We start from the raw sequence: 21,329 nt of genomic DNA on the forward strand, positions 1-21,329 counted from the left end.
TGCCCTGCATGTGGGGAGACCCAGAGATCCTGGTACTAATTCTTTTTTTTTTTTTTTGAGACGGAGTCTTGCTCTGTCCCCCAGGCTAGAGTGCAGTGGCGCGATCTCAGCTCACTGCAAGCTCCACCTCACGGGTTCATGCCATTCTCCTGCCTCGGCCTCCCGAGTAGCTGGGACTACAGGTGCCCACCACCACACCCAGCTAATTTTGTGTGTGTGTGTGTGTGTGTATTTTTAGTAGAGACGGGGTTTCACCATGTTAGCCAGGATGGTCTCGATCTCCTGACCTCGTGATCCGCCTGCCTCTGCCTCCCAAAGTGCTGGGATTACAGGCGTGAGCCACCGTGCCCGGCCTTTTTTTTTTTTTTTTTCTTTTTTTGTAAACAGAGTCCTTCTCTGTTGCCCAGGCTGGAGTGCAATGGCTCGCTACAATCTCTGCTTCCAGATTCAAGCAATTCTCCTGCCTCAGCCTCCTGAGTAGCTGGGACTACAGATGCCCACCACTACACCTGGCTAATTTTTGTATTTTTAGTAGAGACGGGGTTTCACCATGTTGGCTGGGCTGGTCTTGAACTCCTGACCTCAGGTGATCCACCCGCCTTGGCCTCCCAAAGTGCTGGGATTACAGGCGTGAGCCCCCGGTACTAATTCTTACTGTTTTCCTTCAACACCTTGATAATCCCAGCACTTTAGGAGGCCGAGACGGGCGGATCACGAGGTCAGGAGATCAAGACCACCCTGGCTAACACGGTGAAACCCCGTCTCTACTAAAAAAAATGCAAAAAACTAGCCGGACGAGGTGGCGGGTGTCTGTAGTCCCAGTTACTTGGGAGGCTGAGGCAGGAGAATGGTGTAAACCCGGGAGGCGGAGCTTGTAGTGAGCTGAGATCCAGCCACTGCACTCCAGCCTGGGCCACAGAGCGAGACTCCGTCTCAAAAGAAAAAAAAAACACCTTGAGAAGTAGGCACCAGCCCAGTGATGATAGACCCAGCGAAACGTGCTGGATCCCGGGTCTACCACCTGCTGCAGAGCCTCAGCTGTTGCTATCACGGTTCCTCAGGACAGCCCGGCAGCCCAGCACCCTGAGGGGGCAGGAAGGCACACATTTTTAGTGAGCCTGGCCTCTGGACTCCAATCAGTTGACCTGGCTGGCTGGCCCTGGGTCATTGGCTGTGCTGCTGCAGCCCACCCACCCCACCCCACCCTGGGAAGGGCTGTCTCCTCCCTGACCTTCCTCCTCCTCAGCTCTCCCAGGCCAGAGTTCCCAAGCAGGGCGGGAGAAGCCGCTGCAGGGAGCTTGGCACAAGCACTCCAGGGCCCCGTCCAGTCTGTCCAGGGCTTTGGGGGGTTTCAGATAGCCTCCCTGGTCCCTGCTCAGAGAGGAGAGACACTGGGTCCTAGGAACAGATGCCAGGCCCTGCTCCTCTGGGATGAGGAGAACCTGACCAGTCTCGCCCGGGCCTGGTTTCTGCAGCTGGGCCGTCACAGCAGCTAGCTGGGAGTCCAGTAAACATTTACCGAGCACCTATTGTGTGCTGTGGGGCCCAGTGTAAGGCCAGCAAAGATGGGCAGGGTCTCTCATGCAGTGCCCAGAGGGACTGGTCCCCAAACTTGATCAAGATAGAGTCACCTGGGATGTCCTTAAAGGTTCAGATTCTTGACTCGGGACCCCTTGTATCAGGATCTCCCAGGGTGGGGCCCAGAAATCTGGATTTTTAACAAGTTCCCAAGCGATGCTTGTCATCAGGCAATTCTGGGAACCTCTGTTCCAAACAGCACTCTTATCCTCAGATACGCACCAGGGACTTGATGGACATGGGCTTCCCTGCCCCTCCACAGGCCCCCTGAGCCCCCAGGAGCTGGGTACAGCCTCTGTGACAGGCTGTGTGACACAGGGCAAGTTTATTAACCTCTCTGTGCCTCCCTTTCCTGGTCTTTTTGCCAGAAGAACAATAAGTAGTTGGCCTACCTCATCGGGTATTTATGAGGAATAAATGAGCCAATAAACGTTCGGGGCTTAAAACAATGCCCTATGCACACACACACGCACACACACACATACACATACATGCACACACATATACACACATACACAGGTGCAGTCGCAGACATACACATACGCATACACGTACACAGACACGTGCACACATGCATACACATACACGCATGCACACACATACACAAACGTGTGCACATACACAGGTGCACTCACACACATATACACATACGCACACACGTACACAGAGACAGGTGCACACATGCATACACATACATGCATGCACACACACACATACACGTGCACATACCACACATATACACACAGGTGCACTCACACATGTACACATATGCACACACAGAGACACATGTACATTCGTGCACGCACACACGCACATACGCACCCCTGATGTGTATTTTTATCGGGCATCCTGGTGCTCCTGACCCAGCCCTGCCAGGAGACTTACACCGTTGCTCAGTCGGGACGGGGGAAATTCTGGGCTGTGGGGCATGAACTAGTCCTTGGGGCTGGGCAGGAGCTGCCCATGCAGTTCTTGTTATCGATGTGAATGAATGAATGAATGAATGAACGAATGAGGTATGAATTGTTTGACATTTTTCTTTGCTTTTAATTAGGAGACCACCAAATTTGCCTCTATAATGCCCTGCTCATTGCAATCTGGTAACGATAGTCACTGGGTCTCTGCTCTGTCCCTCCCACTAGAGACTTCCTTCCCCCGACATTCAGTGGGTGCTACTCCAGGGCTAGGGATTTCATACAGGCCCCAGTTTGGGAGCTCACGTTCCTGTGAGCATCACCCTCCATCAGTGGCCCTCAGTGCGCTGGTGTAAGGTTTAAAGACTTCCCAAAGCAGGTGGAGATAGCCCCCAAAAGCCAGACATCCTGCTGTTCTTGAAAACCCAGGAAGCCTGGCCACATGGGGTGACATTCTCAGCCTGCCCACAGCAGGCGCTGAGGGTCTGCTGCTCATGGAGTGAGCTCTCTGACCCACAGCCACGCGGAGGTACGTGCCGACTGATGCCTGCCGGAGCTGAGCTGTAATTGAGCCCCTAGCAGCACTGTCCTCAGGAACCTGCCAGGGCCCTGGAATTTCCGGAGGGCCCCAAGCTCCTGGTGGCCACAGGTATGTGCCCTGGCCACTAGACTGGGGAGGCCAGGCCCTGGGGCTGAGAGATTAGTCCTAGGCCACTCTGCCATGGGCCCTCTGCAGGCCAGGAGCCTGCAGGGGACTGGGGGCCTCACTGGGTGCTTCTCTTTGTGCCTCTGACTTGGGTGTCACCCCCCCACCCCCCATGGTGAGGTCTGTGCAGCTGTTCCCATTTCCAAGTGCAGAGACAGGGTCTGAGCAGCCCAGCAGCTTGGACACATTCTTACTCTGGAAGCCCCAAGCTGGGTCTGCACCGAGGTGCCTCCCACGGCTAAAGTTGCAGACTTGGAGCTCTTCTGTGCTTGAGGTTCTGACATCTGCCCTCCCCAGCCCATCAGGTCCTCTCCTGGGGCTGAGCCATGTCAGGAGCCTGCATTTAAAATCCCAGCCTCAGTCTCCGTGTCTGCATCTAAGAGGGCTGGGCTGGGTGCGCTCTGTGCACCTTCCAGCTAGGGCGTGGGACTGAGTTACTGAGCAGGCCAGTCCCCACCTGCCAGACGGTGGGGAGGCATTTTCCTTCTCCACTGACACCCCCACGGCTCCGGCGGGCTGAGGGGGGCCAGGATTGTGTGAGAGCTGATGTGAGACACTTCCGCTCCCTTCTCATTGTCAAGAACTCCCTAAGGACAGGAACGTCCACACCATGGCGGCCTCCCGGCCACCTCCTTTTAATCTAATGTGGTGGACTCAGAAATCACATGAGAAGGAGGCTTCACTGATGTGTGCAAGGTGTGTGTGAGTCCAGGCATGGTGGCTCACGCCTGTAATCCCAGCACTTTGGGAGGCTGAGATGGGAGGATTGCTTGAGCCCAAGAGTTTGAGACCAGCCTGAGCAACGTCATGAGATCTCGTCTCTACAAAAAATTAGCTGGGCGTGGTGGCACGCACCTGGAGTCCCAGCTAGTTGGGAGGCTGAGGTGGGAGGCTCGCTTGACCCTGAAGGTAGAGGCTGCAGTGAGCTATGATGGTGCCACTGCACTCCAGCCTGGGCAGCAGAGTGGGACCCTGTCTCTAAAACAAACAAATTATGTGTGATTCCTTGTGCCTTGGGGACTGGCACTATGGAGCCAGAATTCATTTAAAAACACACAAATCACCTAAGTTCTAAATGTGTTTTCTTGCTGGGCGCAGTGGCTCACGCCTGTAATCCCAGCACTTTGGGAGGCCGAGGTGGGCAGATCATGAGATCAGGAGATCGAGACCATCCTGGCTAACATGGTGAAACCCCGTCTCTACTAAAAACAAAAACAATTAGCCAGGCGTGGTGGTGGGCATCTGTAATTCCAGCTACTCGGGAGGCTGAGGCGGAAGAATGGCATGAACCCAGGAGGCGGAGGTTGCAGTGAGCCGAGATCATGCCACTGCACTCCAGCCTGGGCGACAGAGCAAGACTCCGTCTCAAAATATATAAATAAATAAATAAATAAATAAATAAATAGATAAATAAATGTATTTTCTTATTCTATAAGACTGTTCTAGAAATAAATAAAGCCAAGTGCACCTTCTTTTGGTCAGTCTTGATCCTAAAAGTGCCAGGCAGGCCACCCTGCTAGCGAGTCTCCCATAGCTAGGAGGAGTTTGCAGGGCGAGTGAGGGAGTGAAGGGTGAAAGGTGGCCTATGAAGAGTAGGCATGATGCCCTGCGTGAAGGCTGCCCACGGGAGGCTGAAAGATCCCAGATAACAATGGACACTGATGTACCAAGACCCCAGGCAGCAGAAGCTGAGGCCCTGCAGCAGCAGCCAGCAGATGGTTCCATTGTTTCTGGGATAAGCAGTGCTCCCTGAGGCCAGAGCAAGACACAGAGAGAAGCAAAGGAAAGATGGGTACTCTAGCAGGGCAGAGATAGTAGGACCCCCTGAGTGGGGGGTTCCCAGCTTCACACATGGAAGGCTGAAGCCAGTGGGGTGGATAATGCCGAGGCCACACAGGACCTGAACTGCACCCTTCTGACCTGGCCACAGGAGCTGGACCTCACCTCTCCCTGGGACCCACCCTCCCCAAAGTCAGCTTGGGCCCTGACACCAGGGGTCTGCCCAGCCCAGCAGGGAGTCAGGAGCCACTGAAAGTGATGGGCAATGTTCTAGTAGAACAGGGACCACGTGGGAGACAGTCTCAATGTATTCTCCCAGGCAGGCGAGATCTCAAAACATCGTGCTTCTAAAAATGCTCTTCAGAAGAAAAATGTTGGACAGAAGAATATGGAAACATTTGCTGCAGTCATCAGAGTGACAGGTTCAAGTGACTAAATACAGGTTCAAATACATACAGGTTCAAGTGACTAAATACTCTTTCTGTATTTTTCATGTACATTACTTTTAAAATCAGAAGATTATTTTTGCAATCAGAAGAAATGTGATTAATGTGATAATAAAAGCCATTTGTTGGTGCAAGTTTATAGAGGAAAGTGTTTCTGGGAAAGTTGATAGACAAAAGAGGTGCCCCTCTGCAGGGGCCCAGAGCCCCAGGCCCAGCCCAAGGACAGCACACCTTGCACAGGGGGCTCCTGGAGTCCCGGTCTTCAGCAGCCCCTGGCACGGGACCCCCTGACTCCCCCCACAAGTTTGCAATCCTTTAGGCTGTTACCTGTCTATGGTGTGTCTCCCCACAAGCGCCCATTGTGAACAAGCGTGTGATGAGCCCTGGTAGCTTTGAGCAAGTCCCTCGTTGTGTGTAGACAGAGCACCAACCTCTGCAGCTCCTCTGACATTTACAGGCCCAGGTAGTCTCAGCTGGAGGGGACGGCCCCGACCCGCCACTGCCCTCTAGCGGAAAATCGGAAGAACAATAGCAGCACCTAGGATTGAGCTCTCGTCTTGGACAGGCGCTGAGTTAAGACCCTCCTGTCCTCCCCTCAGTGGGAGCGACCCGAGGGCACGTTCCTAAACCACCCCCTTCCATGGATGTTAGAGGGGCATGGCTTGCCCAGGAAGTGGCGGGCTGGGCTTCATCAGGCTCTCTCCAGTTGTGAGTTTCCGTCCTTAAGCATACAGTAGTACTCACCATTGAATGGCAGATAACATGCATCGATCTCTTGCAGTGGAGGGACAGTGTCCTGTGCGTGTATCCTGCATGTGCTAACTCAGCTACCACGCCAGTGGGTTGCCCCGTCTGATCACCAGTGTAGCCTGCAAGGTGGGGGCTTCTGGCTTCACTCTTTAGAATGGTGAGCTGAGACACGATGCAGGGATGGCAGGAATCCCAACATCTCCTGCTGGGGAGTGGGATGAACGTGTGGATGGCCCAGGCACTCTGGCCCCGTAGCCTGGACTCTACCATCATACTTGCCTCCCTGGGGGTGTCTTCCGCCATACCTGTGGCGCCACGCTTGCCACGCCCAGACCATGAGTTGATTGCATCAAGGTGAGGCCCTGCGCTGGGGCTCAGGTGTCTCTGCCACTGGACACAGGAAACTGATGGAGCAAGAACAGGGGCTTTCAGCTGGAAGACCTGGTTTGCATCCCACCTCCACCAACCCCCCTGTGTGTGACCCTGGGCAGCTGTGCCACCTGAGCCTAGGAGACATCTACAAAGTCAGGATGGGATTACAGAAAGGCCTGGCCTGTCTGGGATTTGTGGATTGATGTCTGAAGAGTGTTTTATGGGTGCCCACAGTGGCAGCTAACAGCAAAGACAGAGCAGATTCCATGCCCTGGGAAGCCCCAGGAGCTGCTTCCACCTGGACCCCATGTCTCTGCAGAGGGTGATGAATTCACCTGACCCTGATGCTTCCAGCTGCATTTTCTGAAGTCAGACCCTTAACCTCTCTAAGCCTCAGTTTGTTCATCTCACAAATAGGGGTCATGCATGAGCAAGTTCTGAGGCGGGTCCTCCCCCAGTGAACCTTCAGGTGAGACTGCAGACCCTGCCAACCCCGACTGCAACCTCATGAGAACCCTTCAGCCAGAGGCACCTGATTACTGACCCACAGAAACTGCAAAAATAAATGCCGTTTTAAGCCACTAAAAATACAGGACTCAACCTCCCTTCCTCCTCACCCCGCATGGAAGCACTGTTTGTGATTAAATGAAGGAAGGCACGGTGAAGTTCATGGTTCCAACTGTGACTGCGTGCCAAGCACACTTAGGGTCTGTGCTTCTTCTCTGCCATTTGCTGGCTACCGGGGAGGGCATGGCCTCATGTGCCTTGGTTTTCTCACCTGTGAAATGGAACTAGCAGCCTCTGGTTCTGTTGGGAGGAGGTCACGCAGGTGAAGCACAAAGGACACTCAGTAACTTGAGGGTTGCTGTGGGGTCAGGCCTTTGTCATGTAACTGTTGCTGCATTAGCGTCCACTCCCTTCCCCTGGAAAGGCAGCTTTTCTTTTGAATAAGGAAACACAAGAAGGTCCCAGGTCTGTTTGGACCCCGGGAGAGCAAATAATAAACAGAGCCTGACTTTCTGGAAGGATGAGGATGAGAGTGATCTGATAAAATGCTCTGGCAGGCCCCCTTGGTCCATCCAATTCACTAAAAACACCGGGATTAGAAAGTACTTCACTTTGGTGTTACTGGCTCTACCAAAAGCTGGCTGTGTGACCTTGGGCAGAGAACTCAACCTCTCTGAGCCTAAGTGTCCCCAGCTGTGAAGTGGGTCAGGGATGGACTGGATGACACAAACTTGTGGTGGCCCTGCTCCACTCTCTCCTCTTCTGCGCACCTCTGACTGCTGGAGTCCTCAGTTTCCCTAGTCTGCCTTTTCACCCAAGTTCCAGACTTTCCTGAATCAATCGATAGATCGATCTAAAACCTCCAGCTCCTGGCCTTAGGTCGCTTATTGCACAGCTCCCTTGAGGTCCCCTCTCATGCCATTCCGCCCCTCGCCGGCCCTGCAAGGCCAATACCAGCTCCCTTCTTTGGAGGAGGAGCAGTGAGGGCTCAGGAAATACCTGGCTCTCACAGTTGGTTGGGGTGTGGGGTGGTCCAGTCTGCCCAGCCTGGGTTTCTTGCACTCCAGAGGGCCACCAGGAAACCCACCCTGGGGGATGCCACAGGCCAGGAGGTGGCCCCAGAGACGCCGAGAAAGGCAGGAAAGAGGGGAGGCAGGGCATGGCTAAGCCTTGGGCTATGATGGCTGCTCTCCCTCACCTCTGGCCCTGCCCCTGGAGTCCCCTCTGCCAGGCCAACTGGCACCTCTGCTCATGGCCTCCAGCTCCAAGGGGCAGGTGTGGTCACCTTGGCCGTGGGCAGCAGCCGGCAGCTTAAGTTCCCCGGGGTGTGCTCTGCAGCAGAGGGCCTAGGTTAATAAGCTATGGGGAGTGATTTCCCAGGAGGAAGGGCAAAAGTGGGCAGGCACTGACCCTGGTGTAGTGGATGAACATTCCAGAATGCAGACTTGCCCTGGCAGAGCAACTTGCAATCTACTGTGTGCCTTCAGAGTGTGCTGTGGGCCTGGTCTCCAGTCCTGGCACTGCCACCTCCAGCTCTGTGACCCTGGTGAGGCCCCTATCCCAAGTCAGCGTCAGTTTCCTCATCTGTGCAAGGGTGATGGTGGTGAAGGCTCTGTGAAGGATTCTAAGTAGCATACGGGAATGCCATGTGCTTATATGGCAGTGGTGTTCAGTACTATTATTTTTTAAACTTTTGTATCTGGTAACAGTTACCTTGTTTTGGTTCTCACCGTTCTGAGTTTTATCCTGTGTATTCATTCATTTACTCACCCACCCGTGCAAAAAGAAAAGGCAATTTCATCACTTCTTAAAAACATGTCTTTGGGAATTCAGTGTCTTCCCTGGCCGGTCGTGGAGCTGGTTAAACAGCTCGGACATCTGGTCCTTGTCCGGTCTGGTTTGTGTGCGCTGGGGTTCTCATGTCTCTTCAGCTTTGACCCTTTGCAGTGAGATCAGCAGTGCCCCGTGGGTGCACCGCCTGGGACCCTCGTTAGGGTCAGACCCTGAGGCATACCCAGCCTGGGGGTGAGCTGGGAGTTCTCAGCTGCCTGCCTGCGTGACCTCCCAGCACCCGAGTACAGTTAATACATCAGGAGAGCGGGGAGGGGCAGGACTCCCAGGAAACTGAACTGTGGAGTCAGAGAGCTCCGGGAGCCCCTTTCCCGCATCTGCATGTGTGGGCGGGGCCGGTTTGACGAGCGCCTGCTCATGCACATCACCCCGCGAAATCATCACTGCCAGCCTGCGAGCTGCATGTGAACATCCACATTGTGAAGACAAGAAGAGTGAGACAGGAGAGGGTGTGGCAGCGGGACAATGGCGATGCTGGTCCTGCAGGTCCTGGGCATTTCTGCTCAGAAACCCACATGGGGACCTCTTCCTGATGAAAGTTCAGGGCCCACTAGTGTCTGCGTCCTCTCCCCACAGCCCCGACTTCCCTTTCCTTCTGCAACTAAGAAAGCAGATAGTTGGCTATTTGGAGAGTAGGTCAGATTGCTCACCATCAGCAAGGACCCCTGCACACCCTCCCATGGCTCCCTCACAGCAGCTGGGATGACCTCAAAATCCTCAGGGCAGGAGTCTATGTTAATGAAACATCTCTTGATTTGTCCTTCCCTTTGGCCTTTCTCTTTAAGGATTTCTTGAGGAAACGGAGCCCCAGGGCCCTCAGGCCTTCATGCTTAGAATTGAAGTCATCACCCCGCCCCTGGTATCCAGAAAGGTCTGGTCCCAAGTGTCCCTGGGAGAATTGTGAGCGGAAGGTCCCGTGCGGCAGAACCCCAGGCCGGAGGGGCGGAGGGGCTGATCCTGCACATCCAGCAGCTCTGTTTTTCCTCCTCCCACCCCAGGCTCTTCTCCTGTCATTTCCCCGCATCTCCCTGTTTCTTCCTGTCTGGATCTTTCTCCTTCCCTCCCTCTCTCTCTCACATTGAGTGTGTGTGGGCATTCGTGGTCTCTGTCAGTCTCTCCATCTCTCCTGGGTCAAGTCTGCAATTGCAGTCAGTCAGACAGCTCAGGCACAAAGACTCAGCCACTTTCATTTGCTGGGAGCCCAAGGAGTCCAGCGTCTGTGCCTGGCATTCGAGGCTCCTGGGGACCTGCCCGCCAGCCTGGGTCCCTGCTCCCTGCTCCTTCCCTGCCTCAAGCTGGTCCCCCACCCACAGCCCTCTCTGGAAAGCAGAGCTGGAGACTCAGTTCCAGAAGCAGAAGTTTATTTCTAAAGGGCCCAGGGCAACAGGAGTGGGGCTGGGGAGAGGGAGCCAGGAGGGAGGCGGCTCATACAGGGGCATTGTCCAGTAGGCCATCCCTGCGGCACCTGGGTTTTGATGGCCGAGATTGTCAGAGAAGCCGAGCAGAACGTGCTTAGAATTGTCCACTTGCAGGCCAGACGCGTGGCTCACACCTGTAATCCTGGCACTTTGGGATGTCGAGGCAGGCAGATCACCTGAGGTCAGGAGTTCAAGACCAGCCTGGCCAACGTGGTGAAACCCGGTCTCTACTAAAAATACAAAAATTAGCCAGGTGTGGTGGCAGGCTACTCGGGAGGCTGAGGCAGGAGAATCACTTGAACCTGGGAGGTGGAGGTTGTGGTGAGCTGAGATCTTGCCACTGCACTCCAGCCTGGGTGACAGAGTGAGACTCCGTTTCAAAAAAAAAAAAAGAAAAGAAAAGAAAAAAGAGTCTGGGCGTGGTGGCTCACTCCTGTAATCCCAGCACTTTGGGAGGCTAAGGCAGGTAGATCACGAGGTCAGGAGATTGAGACCATTCTGGCTAACACAGTGGAACCCCGTCTCTACTAAAAATGCAAAAAATTAGCTGGGTGAGGTGGCGGGCACCTGTAGTCCCAGCTACTCGGGAGACTGAGACAGGAGAATGGCCTGAACCCAGGAGGCAGAGCTTGCAGTGAGCCAAGATCGGCCACTGCACTCCAGCCTTGGCGACAGAGCAAGACTCCATCTCAAAAAGAAAAGAATAAATAAATAAATAGAATAGAATAGTCCATTTGCAGCTTGGAAGAGGGAGCCATGTACTGATAGGCTCCTGTGCCCCATGGGTCGGTGTGCCTGTGGCTGCCAGTTCCCTCTCAGGACTGGGCTGGTGTGCCAGGAAGCACCAAGAGCATCCCATGTCGGATGTCAGTGAACCCAGGGGTGGAATCAGAGCGAGACGTCTACAGGTGGCCAAGGCAGCAGTGACAGAGACCACGGACGCCCCCACACACACAACGCGAGAGAGAGAAGGAGGGAAGGAGAGACAGGAAGAAACAGGGAGATGCAGGGAAATCAGAGAAGAGCCTGGGGTGGGAAGGAGGGAAAACAGAACTGCTGGATGTGCAGGATCAGCCCTGCCGCCCCTCCGGCCTGGGGTTCTGCTGCACAGGACCTTCTGCTCACAGTTCTACCAGGGACGTTTGGGACCTGACCATTCTGGATACCAGGGGTGGGATGTGGCTTCATTCTAAGCATGGACGCCTGAGGGCACTGGGGCTCCATTTCCTCAGGGAATCCTTGAAGAGAAAAGCCAAAGGGATACATTAGTATCTAAAGTCTATCATTCACATAGTGTTTTTTCTTCCTGTTACACATTTCTATGAATTTTGAAATATTTATGATGTTTACCATTTTGATCTCATGAGGAATACTCTCACTGCTCCAAAACATTCCTCTTCTTTACTTATGAATCTCTGTCCTCTTTCTCCAGAAACCTTACAAACTATTGATATTTTTACCATCCCCTTGGTTTTCCCTTTTCCAGAATGTCTTATAGTTGGAGTCATGTATTAGGTTGGCGCAAAAGTAATTGCGGTTTCCCCATTCTTTTAATGCCAAAAACCGCAATTACTTTTGCACCAACCCAGTATTATGCAGCTTTTTCAGATGAATTTACTTCAGTAATCGATGTACTTAAAGTCACCCTGCTCTGCTGCCTTTCTGTATGGTCTCATCCACTTGAAGGCATGCCCTCACAGTCTTTCTGATACATGCCTTTGTCTTCTCTATGCCTTGATGGAGAACTCCTTTAAATCACAGAATAATATTGTGTTTTATGGATGATTATTTTTTTCATTCACCTCTTGAACATCTCGCTTCTAGTTTGGGTGGTTAGAGAGAAAGCTGCTGTAAACATTCCTGTGCAGGCTTTGTGTGGACGTAACTTTTCATCTCAACTGAGTACATACCCAAGAGCATAATTTTTGGATTATATTGTGAAAATATGTTGGGATTGGTAAGAATCTGGTGGATTTCAGAAGAGAAATCATTTGGTTCTGGTGTTGTCTTTTTTGGGATGTTCTTAATATTAATTCACTTAATAGGCAGAGGCTGTTCAGATTGTGTATGTTCCTAGTGTGACCCAGGGAAGATTATGTCTCTCAAGGAATTGATACATTTCACCTTCTCGTTGTTAATGTAGATGAACACACATCCAGGAAAATGTTACCTATACTAAGCAATGATGGCAACAACTTGTCTTCTTGTCTTTTCAGTTCTGTATAAGACAGGCATTTATCCAGTTCTCTGTTCAAATACGCACACATACACACACTCACGCTTTTACTATGAATAAAATCTATTGCAGTCCTATCATTTAGAAAATCACATAATCCTGCTGGGTGCAGTGGCTTACACCTGTAATCCCAGCACTATGGGAGGCTGAGGCGGGTGAATCATGAGGTCAAGAGTTCGAGATCAGCCTGGCCAATATTGTGAAACCCTGTCTCTGCTAAAAATACAAAAAATTAGCTGGGCCTGGTGGCGGGTACCTGTAATCCCGGCTACTCAGGAGACTGAGGCAAGAAAGTCACATAATCAATTAGGTGATATTCCAATGTTTATTTAACTCATAACTTCTATAATACATTAATTTGAACTTACAGAAATAAAAAGTAAAGCATTTGGAAACCGATCCCAGAATACAGGACATTTCTATAGGAAACAAGATGTGAACACAAGACTCAATGAGTTCGAGCTGGGCGCGGTGGCTCAAGCCTGTAATCCCAGCACTTTGGGAGGCCGAGACGGGCGGATCACAAGGTCAGGAGATCGAGACCATCCTGGCTAACATGGTGAAACCCCATCTCTACTAAAAAATACAAAAAACTAGCCGGGCGAGGTGGCGGGTGCCTGTAGTCCCAACTACTTGGGAGGCTGAGGCAGGAGAATGGCGTGAACCCGGGAGGCGGAGCTTGCAGTGAGCCAGGATCCGGCCACTACACTCCAGCCTGGGTGACAGAGCGAGACTCCGTCTCAAAAAAAAAAAAAAAAAAAAAAAAAAAAAAAAAAAAAAATGAGTTCGATGGTGGTAATAATGCTTAGGACTCAATTTATAATCTAATCAAATTAGATTAAGTGCAATCATGAAATGTCCCATATTTTTCTCCTATGACCTTGTATAATGCTTTAACTGAGTAGAAAGTTCCTAAGTCGGCTGGGCGCGGTGGCTCACGCCTGTAATCCCAGCACTTTGGGAGGCCGAGACGGGTGGATCATGAGGTCAGGAGATCGAGACCATCCTGGCTAACATGGTGAAACCTCATCTCTACTAAAAATACAAAAAAACTAGCCAAGCATAGTGATGGGCACCTGTAGTCCCAGCTGCTCGGGAGGCGGAGGCAGGAGAATGAGGAGAATGGCGTGAACCCAGGAGGTGGAGCTTGCAGTGAGCCGAGATTGCACCACCGCACTCCTGCCTGGGCCACTGAGCAAGAATCCATCTCAAAAAAAATAAAAAAGAAAGAAAGAAAGTTCCTAAGTCTACCCACCCAAGTAATTTTCTTACCCTTTTTTTTTTTTTTTTTTTTTGCAGTGGCGGCTTATTTGGCCTCCCCAGAATGGACTGGAGCATCAGTAGTGCCTGGGTTCATCACAGGACAGATACTCAAGACACTCTGATCACCATTAGGTGGACTTGAAGGAGCCAAAAATGGGCGCAGTGGCTCCTCAACAGAGATTCTCCTGAATGTATAGACATGGGAACCACCTTCAGCATCAAAAAAGGAAACGTTCTGCATGCCCATATCCAGAAAAATCCCCACTCGCTGTAACTTGCGGTCTACGAAGAGGAAAGTCAGCGGCACGGTGCTGGCAGAGAGGCGGCTTCCAGCCCTCAAACTCACAGTCCAGAATCCACGCTCTGTGGTCAGCTGGATCCTCCCTTTCCGGTGAACAGATTCTCTGCAGACTCCGAGGTCCCATTCTGTGCTTGTTCCCACGTCCACCTCCCAGTAGTGGCGGCCACAGGTAAAGCGAGGGGAGCCCAGGACACAAATGGACAAGTCAAATCTCTCGGCACGGTCTTGCCAATTGTGTCTGATGCACCCACTTCGAACGCTCCTGAGGTCGTCAGAAATGAGGAGGAAGTTGTTGGCTGTGTCGCCATCCAAGGTCATATCCACTGTGAAAAGGAAAACAAGTTGATCATCAAATGGACAGAAGCCCACCCCATGCCTCTCCTCTACTTCACAGGCCGAAATATCTCTTGACTTTGGTTTAATTCTCTTCTTCCCCCAAAATCAAAACTTTTCATAAGGCAACTTCCCTGACTGGTTCAAATTCTCACAGGTATGCTTTGTGGCAATACCCAACTCTTATTCACAGTAGCAATTCTTATTTGACTTTATGTCACGTGTTTGCTTCATTGACCTTTTCTTCATTTAGAGTGGAGGGTCTCTGAACGCAGACACCATGACCCCCACCTTGATGAATGGATAAATAAATGATAATTAAGGCAATGCAAGTGGTCAATATTAAATATGTTTCTGCTTCCATAATGTATTGCTCAATTCAGTATCTAGAGCATGATTCCAAGCCTTTGTTTTCCATGTTTGTAAACAAATTAATTGTGCACGGTTCTGACAGATGGGATATATCTGCAGCTGACAATGTGATGGCAGAGGTGCCCATCCTGGACATTAAGAGGCTCCAAGGCCAGGAGGAGGAGGGGGCCTTAGATGAAAGAATGTTTTCCATTCTACATAAGAGGTGAGACCTTAAGCAAAGCAATGGTAAATTTTAGAACCAAGAGAAAGGTATTTGAAAGTTGTTTGTTATAACCGACTGATTGTAGAGAATAAAGATGGCAAATACAAAGGTCGATAATTTAAGGCACTGGGTATGTGGTTGACAGGTGAAGCCGCCGGTTCTCATGAAGGAGGCAGTGTGATCTGGCCTAGAGAAAATTAATTGTCCAGAGCATTCTGAAAAACAAAAATCTACATAACATATTATCCTTCAAGTCAAAAAACTGATATGATCACCAACATAGATTTTATAGATTATAGTAAAACTTGAGGGAATTGATTGCTGTTTGATAGTGAATTAGGGAATGAAATGAATGGATATGGACATGGAAGGAGGAAGAATGTTCCAAACATGACGTGAACAGGGTGAATCTGTCCTCCATATTTCAGCACAGCGACAGTCAGGTAATGTTAGGTGAATGAGTAAAGATCATGACTGTCATGGCAGAAGCAACCAGTGTCGGGGACATCATAGGGGCCCACCACCATTTATAGGTGTAATTCTTTGCCCAGGTTGACCATAATCTCTTCATGTAAATGTTCCTTTTCTCCAGAGTTATGGAGAGTGATAGTGTTTTTTGTAGCCAGGACCACTGCTGAAGCCCATGGCGCATGGATGAGGAGACCAGCGTCTGCAACTCGCCCCACACTCACGGAAACAAACACCATAGGTGCTCCATTCCAAACTCTTCTCAACTCTGGGGTGAGGTTGTTTGGTACAGTGGGTGCCAATATTCACCCTGCATTAGAATTACCAGGCCCATCTCAATGTCAGAGTCCTGGGAACCTTTGCTAGAGAGAAATTCAAATTCAGTTGCTCTGTGTTTTTGTTACTCAGCAAAGTCCCCAAGACAGAGGGATCAATCCTGAGACTTCCCAGTTCAGCATCTGCATTTTAACAAAATTCCCAGGTAATCTGAGCACACTAAGTTTAGAGAATCCCTTGTCTAACTCATGACATAGACATTGGGCTTTTGTTGTTGTTGTTGTTTGTTTGTTTTTGAGCTGGAGTCTGGCTCTGTCGCCCAGGCTGGAGTGCAGTGGCGCGATCTTGGCTCACTGCAAGCTCCGCCCCCCAGGTTCACACCTTTCTCCTGTCTCAGCCTCCTGAGTAGCTGGGACTACAGGCGCCCGCCACCATGCCTGGCTAATTTTTTGTATTTTTAGTAGAGACAGAGTTTCACCATGTTAGCCAGGATGGTCTTGATCTCCTGACCTCGTGATCCCCCAGCCTCAGCCTCCCAAAGAGCTGGGATTACAGGCGTGAGCCACAGCGCCCGGCCTTTTTTTTTGAAAATCACCAGGAAATCCGCATATGGAATGCGGGGCCAGTTGCACAAATGATTTTTCCTGGTCTGGTCGTGGGAAGAGGGCAGGGTATACAGATTCCTTACCTTGGAACTTGCGCATCCTTGGGTTCATCTGTAGAATCTTCTTCAGCTTGAGCTCCAGTTCCTTGATGTGGGAAACCAGCCTCTCTAGGTGCCGATTGGGCCTGACTTTGTTCTTCTGAGAGACCGCAGAACAGCAACAGCAAAGTAGGTCCTCCCCATGGGGCTCCTTCTGCAGTGAGTTGATGCACTTGAGGCATACGCTGCATCCACACTCCAGGGACATTGGTTTTTCTAGATAGTCTGAGCAGATGGGACAGCTGCTTGCTTCTTGGAAGAGTGCAGCCATGTCCACTGCCAGGGCAAAAGTACGCAAGGGAAGAAAATTTCCATGAGGTGAAAGCCTGTTAGTTGTGACAAGTGACAACCTTTTCATGCATAGAGGTATTGTGTTCCAGCTTTGTCACTCCTAGAACAAGGCCATGAGTACACTCAAGCACATCCCCCCAACCCCCGTCTTCACAGATTTGAAGTTCTTTTGGGAAAGTCACGAGTCATCACTGTGCTCTGAGCTGAGGTGGAGGAAGGGTTGATTTTCCTGGTGACCCAGCAGCTGAGCCTGAGCCAGTGACACGGCAGCACCCATGCGACGAGCAGCTGCGAGCTGGGGTCATTTCACCTCCTCCTAGGACAGCCCAAGCAAGAGACTGATTGATGAACATAAGAATTAGGGGCTGGGAGGTCGGGCACAGTGGCTCTTGCCTGTCCACACTTTAGGAGGCCGAGGTGGGTGGATCATCTGAGGTCGTCAAAAGTTCGAGAACAGCCTGACACCATGGTGAAACCCCATCACTACTAAAAATACAAAAAAATTAGCCAGGCACGGTGGCAGACACCTGTAATCCCAGCTACTTGGGAGGCTGAGGCAGGAGAATTGCTTGAACCTGGGAGGTGGAGGTTGCAGTGAGCACAGATCGTGCCATTGTACTCCAGCCTGGCCAACAGAGCCAGACTCCATCTCCAAAATACTAACAATAATAATTAGAGGCTGGGTGCAGTAGCTCACATCTGTAATCCCAGCACTTTGCGAGGCCAAAGCAGGAAGATCCCTTGAGCCCAGGAGTTCAGGACCAGTCTGGGCAACACAGGAAGACCCCATCTCTACAGATAATACAAAAATTAGCGGAGAGCAGAGATCTCACCAGGTCACTCCAACCTGGACAACAGAGTAAGACCCAGTCTCACCAAAAAAAAAAAAAATCCTTCTCCAGCCTTGGAAATGAATACTAAATTGACTGCCCCCACTCCTAGACTGGGGATCCAGGGTGACTGTTTTTCAACTCTGAGGCAGCACTCAGACAGCCTTTGTTGAATTCATTAATTACAAATTTCTCTCATTCATCCCCCCAGGTCATAAACCCCATTTCTAGACATCTAAGGAGGAAAAACACACACACAGGCATGGACTCACCTCTTCTGCTGGAAGCTCCTCTGTCCTCCAGCTGCTTCCACCAGGAGCTCAGGTCTTGTGGGGAAGGGGCACAGGAGGGCCTTTTATTGGTGAGATTCCCACCTCCCACTGGGTCACACCCTGCCATGCCCTCTAACCTAATGAGGCTTTGATTTAATTATAACAGGGAATTAGGTTTTTATTGGTGATATATCTCCAGTTAACTGTAACTTTACTAAATCCTTCATCCTGACAGTATATTTTTTCTTTCATATGAAGATTAAATTGCCTTTATATTAAATTAGGCTTAATGTACTAACTTCAAAACTTATTTTAGAGATGTTTCCACCAGTTGTCAGTAAAGATAATTCCTGTAATATGTTGTAGGCTTCAAGCTTTGCTCAGAATCCTAAAGTATTAAGTATGATTGGATTTGCAATTTTACAAAATGGTTTAAATTCATGTACATCAGACTCAAAGGTAATAAGGACATGTATCCCATTGAGGAAGATCTAGGCAATTTCTATTTATTTCCATTGGTTTAGTTCTGATTTTGAAAAAAATTCATAATTCATAGGAAAAAATTGGATAATTATTATTTTGACAAATGACCATTAAACTTTTTGGACCTTGAGTACTTCACAGAGTGTTAGGATAAAAGCCACAATAAAAAAAAAATCATTTTCTTGTGGAACTTGTGTTCTTAAATAGAAACTGTTACCAGTGAAGTGAGTTGTGCTTTCTTCCATTTGAATCAACCCTGAATCTTTCCTTTCTGTGTAGTGAAATCTTTACTGCTTTGTTTTCAAATTTCAAATAATTTGAATATAATCTTATCATTTTCCCTATCCCCCTTGGCACATATTAAAGGAATTTTCTCTTTTTGCATAATTAAAAATAAAGACCTAATTTTGGTCAGCTTTAAATATGCAATCATGTGTAAGTAACCAAATTTACCCTACAGTTGTGCTACAGCCCATTTCTTCCATCTAGCTGTAACTTTGTATCTAATAACCAACCTCTCCCCAAGCTCCCTTCACCCTTACCCTCCCAGCCTCTATACCAACAGTTCTATGCTCTGCTTCTGTGAGCTCAGCATTTTTCTTTTAGCTCCCATATAGGAGTGAGAACATGCGATATTTGTCTTTCCAGACCTGATTTATTTTGCTTAACATCATGTCCTCCAGGCTGAGACTTAGGTCTTGACCCAGAGAACTGATGAATCTGCAGGTATCATGGAAATGGCCAGCTTAGTGATTAATTTGTACTTAATTCATAAAATAACACCTTTGTTTTCAAATTTCAAATAACTTGAATATAATCTATTTCCCCCTCCTAAAGTGTATCACATATTAAATGAAGATTTTTTCTTTGTATGTATATTTTTAAAAGACCTACATTTAGTTCTATTAAAAAATGATGGCCAGGCGCAGTGGCTCACGCCTGTAATCCCAGCACTTTGGGAGGCTGAGGCGGGCAGATCACGAGGTCAGGAGATTGAGACCATCCTGGCTAACACGGTGAAACCCCGTCTCTACTAAAAAATACAAAAAACTAGCCGGGCGACATGGCGGGTGCCTGTAGTCCCAGCTACTCGGGAGGCTGAGGCAGGAGAATGGCATAAACCCGGGAGGCGGAGCTTGCAGTGAGCTGAGATCTGGCCACTGCACTCCAGCCTGGGTGACAGAGCGAGTCTCCGTCTCAGAAAAAAAAAAAAGTTTATTTGCCCTGCTCAGGAAAAACTGGAGATTTGCCAACACCCAGATTAATCACAGGACAGATACTCACGAAGCCTTCGTCATCGATCATTGAATCTGCAAGAGCAAAAAATGGGCACAGTGGCTCTGCAGCAGAAATCTTAGCGAATATAAAGATATGGGTCCCATCATTAATGTTATAAAAGGAAATCATTCTCATACCCATATCCAGGAAAATGCCTACTTGGCATAGCCCGAGACTCACCCAGAGAGTGGTTAAAGGCACAGTGCTGGCTGCAAAGAGCTTCTCTTTCCTCACACCCACAGTCCAGAAGCCAAGTTCTGAAAACAACCCAATTCTCTTGTCGATTAACAGCTTCTTTGCAGGCACCCAAATCCCATTCTTTGCTTGTCCCCACGGTCTACCTCCCAGAAATGGCGTCCAGAGGTGAAGCAACAGGAGCTCAGGACACAGATTTGTTTGAATCTCTCGGCACACTCTCTGCGGTTCTAAGAAATCCGCAACCGACCCTCCTCAGATCTTCAGAAATGATGAGTTGATTGTTGGCTGTGTCAATATCCAGTGTCATATCCACTGTGGAAAGAAAAAAGGTAAATCAGCAAATAGAAACTTCCTGGCATTCCCCAATTGCATAGAATTTCTTATAGAAGACTGAAATAGAATTGTAACAAGTCCCTCTTGGTCATAGTAAGCATTCTTTTTACATTAAATTTTGATTATTCAAGATTTTTTCTTTTAGTATGTGAGATCCATGAAGACAGAAACCATGTCTGTTGTTTACTCCCAAAATTGCAAAATTTAGCAGGCTCTGTTCAACTATAGATATCTAATGACTATTCTAGATGATGGAAAAACTACTTACTATAACATACTATTAGATCAGGCTGGGTACAGCGGCTCATGCCAGTAATACCAGCAATTTGGGAGACTGAGGTGGGAGGATCGCTTGAGCCAAGGAGTTCGAGACCAACCCGGGCAACATGAGACCACATCTCAAAAAAATGTATGTGTGTGTATCTGTGTGTGTGTGTGTGTGTGTGTGTGTGTGTGTGTGTGTGTGTGTGTGTGAAATCCAGATTTTCAGCCAGCCTAGTCTAATAGAACCAGAATTTGCATTTTAAAAAAGATCTCCAGATAATTTTAAATTTTTCTATAGACATTACAAAAAATTCAACAATACTTTAAATAACATATTATAAACCCGTATATCCAGAATTACTGTCACTTCCACATGGGATACACCTATGTTTCAAGGGCTCCATAGCCACTGGTGACTACCATATTGGGTAGCACAGGTCTAGGGTATGACCTAAATAATTGTATTTCCTTCAAAATCTTCTCTTGTCTCTAATCTATACTCAGAGCTGAGAACCGTTGCTTGGCGGGCATACACATTTTAGGTGCCAGAATTCAGCTAATTCCCCTGTTTAATGGAGAGCCTTTTGAACAGTTGCTTTTTCCAAGGTTGTTGGTGGGCTGAGTGCAGGTTGTACAGATTTCTTACCTTGGAACTTCCGTATCCTCGGGTTTTGATATAGAATTCTTCTCAGCTGGGGCTCCAGTTATTTGATTTTGGAAACCAGTTTTCCCAGCAGGAGATGGGGCCTGATGTCCTTTGTAGTGACCACAGAGCAGGTGGCCACAATACACCTTCCCTATTGGGTTCCTTTGGAAGTGAACTGATACAGCGGAAGCAGCAGAGATATCCACACTTAAGGTACGTGGGTCTTTCAAGGTAAGATAGGCAGCCGACACATCAA

At 49.4% G+C, this 21,329-nt stretch overlaps 1 protein-coding gene across 1 annotated transcript; it reads right to left on the reverse strand.

Moving 5' to 3' along the window:
• Positions 1-13,794: 13,794 nt before the first annotated feature.
• Positions 13,795-17,415, reverse strand: RFPL1 (ret finger protein like 1). Its single transcript, XM_030915487.1, has 2 exons — positions 16,464-17,415; positions 13,795-14,444 (listed from the first exon to the last, which is right to left on the reverse strand). Exons 1-2 carry the CDS (start codon positions 16,834-16,836, stop codon positions 13,864-13,866), a joined length of 954 nt encoding a protein of 317 aa, XP_030771347.1. The 5' UTR covers positions 16,837-17,415; the 3' UTR covers positions 13,795-13,863.
• Positions 17,416-21,329: the final 3,914 nt, after the last annotated feature.

This window comes from Rhinopithecus roxellana, chromosome 13 (assembly GCF_007565055.1).
Source record: "Rhinopithecus roxellana isolate Shanxi Qingling chromosome 13, ASM756505v1, whole genome shotgun sequence".
NCBI lineage: Eukaryota > Metazoa > Chordata > Mammalia > Primates > Cercopithecidae > Rhinopithecus > Rhinopithecus roxellana.

Coding starts and splice junctions, on each gene's coding strand:
- RFPL1 (XM_030915487.1), bottom strand. CDS start 16,836: ATGAAAAGGTTGTCACTTGTCACAACTAACAGGCTTTCACCTCATGGA. Junction 14,445..16,463: donor AAGGATGCGCAAGTTCCAAG/GTAAGGAATCTG, acceptor TCCTTTTCACAG/TGGATATGACCTTGGATGGC.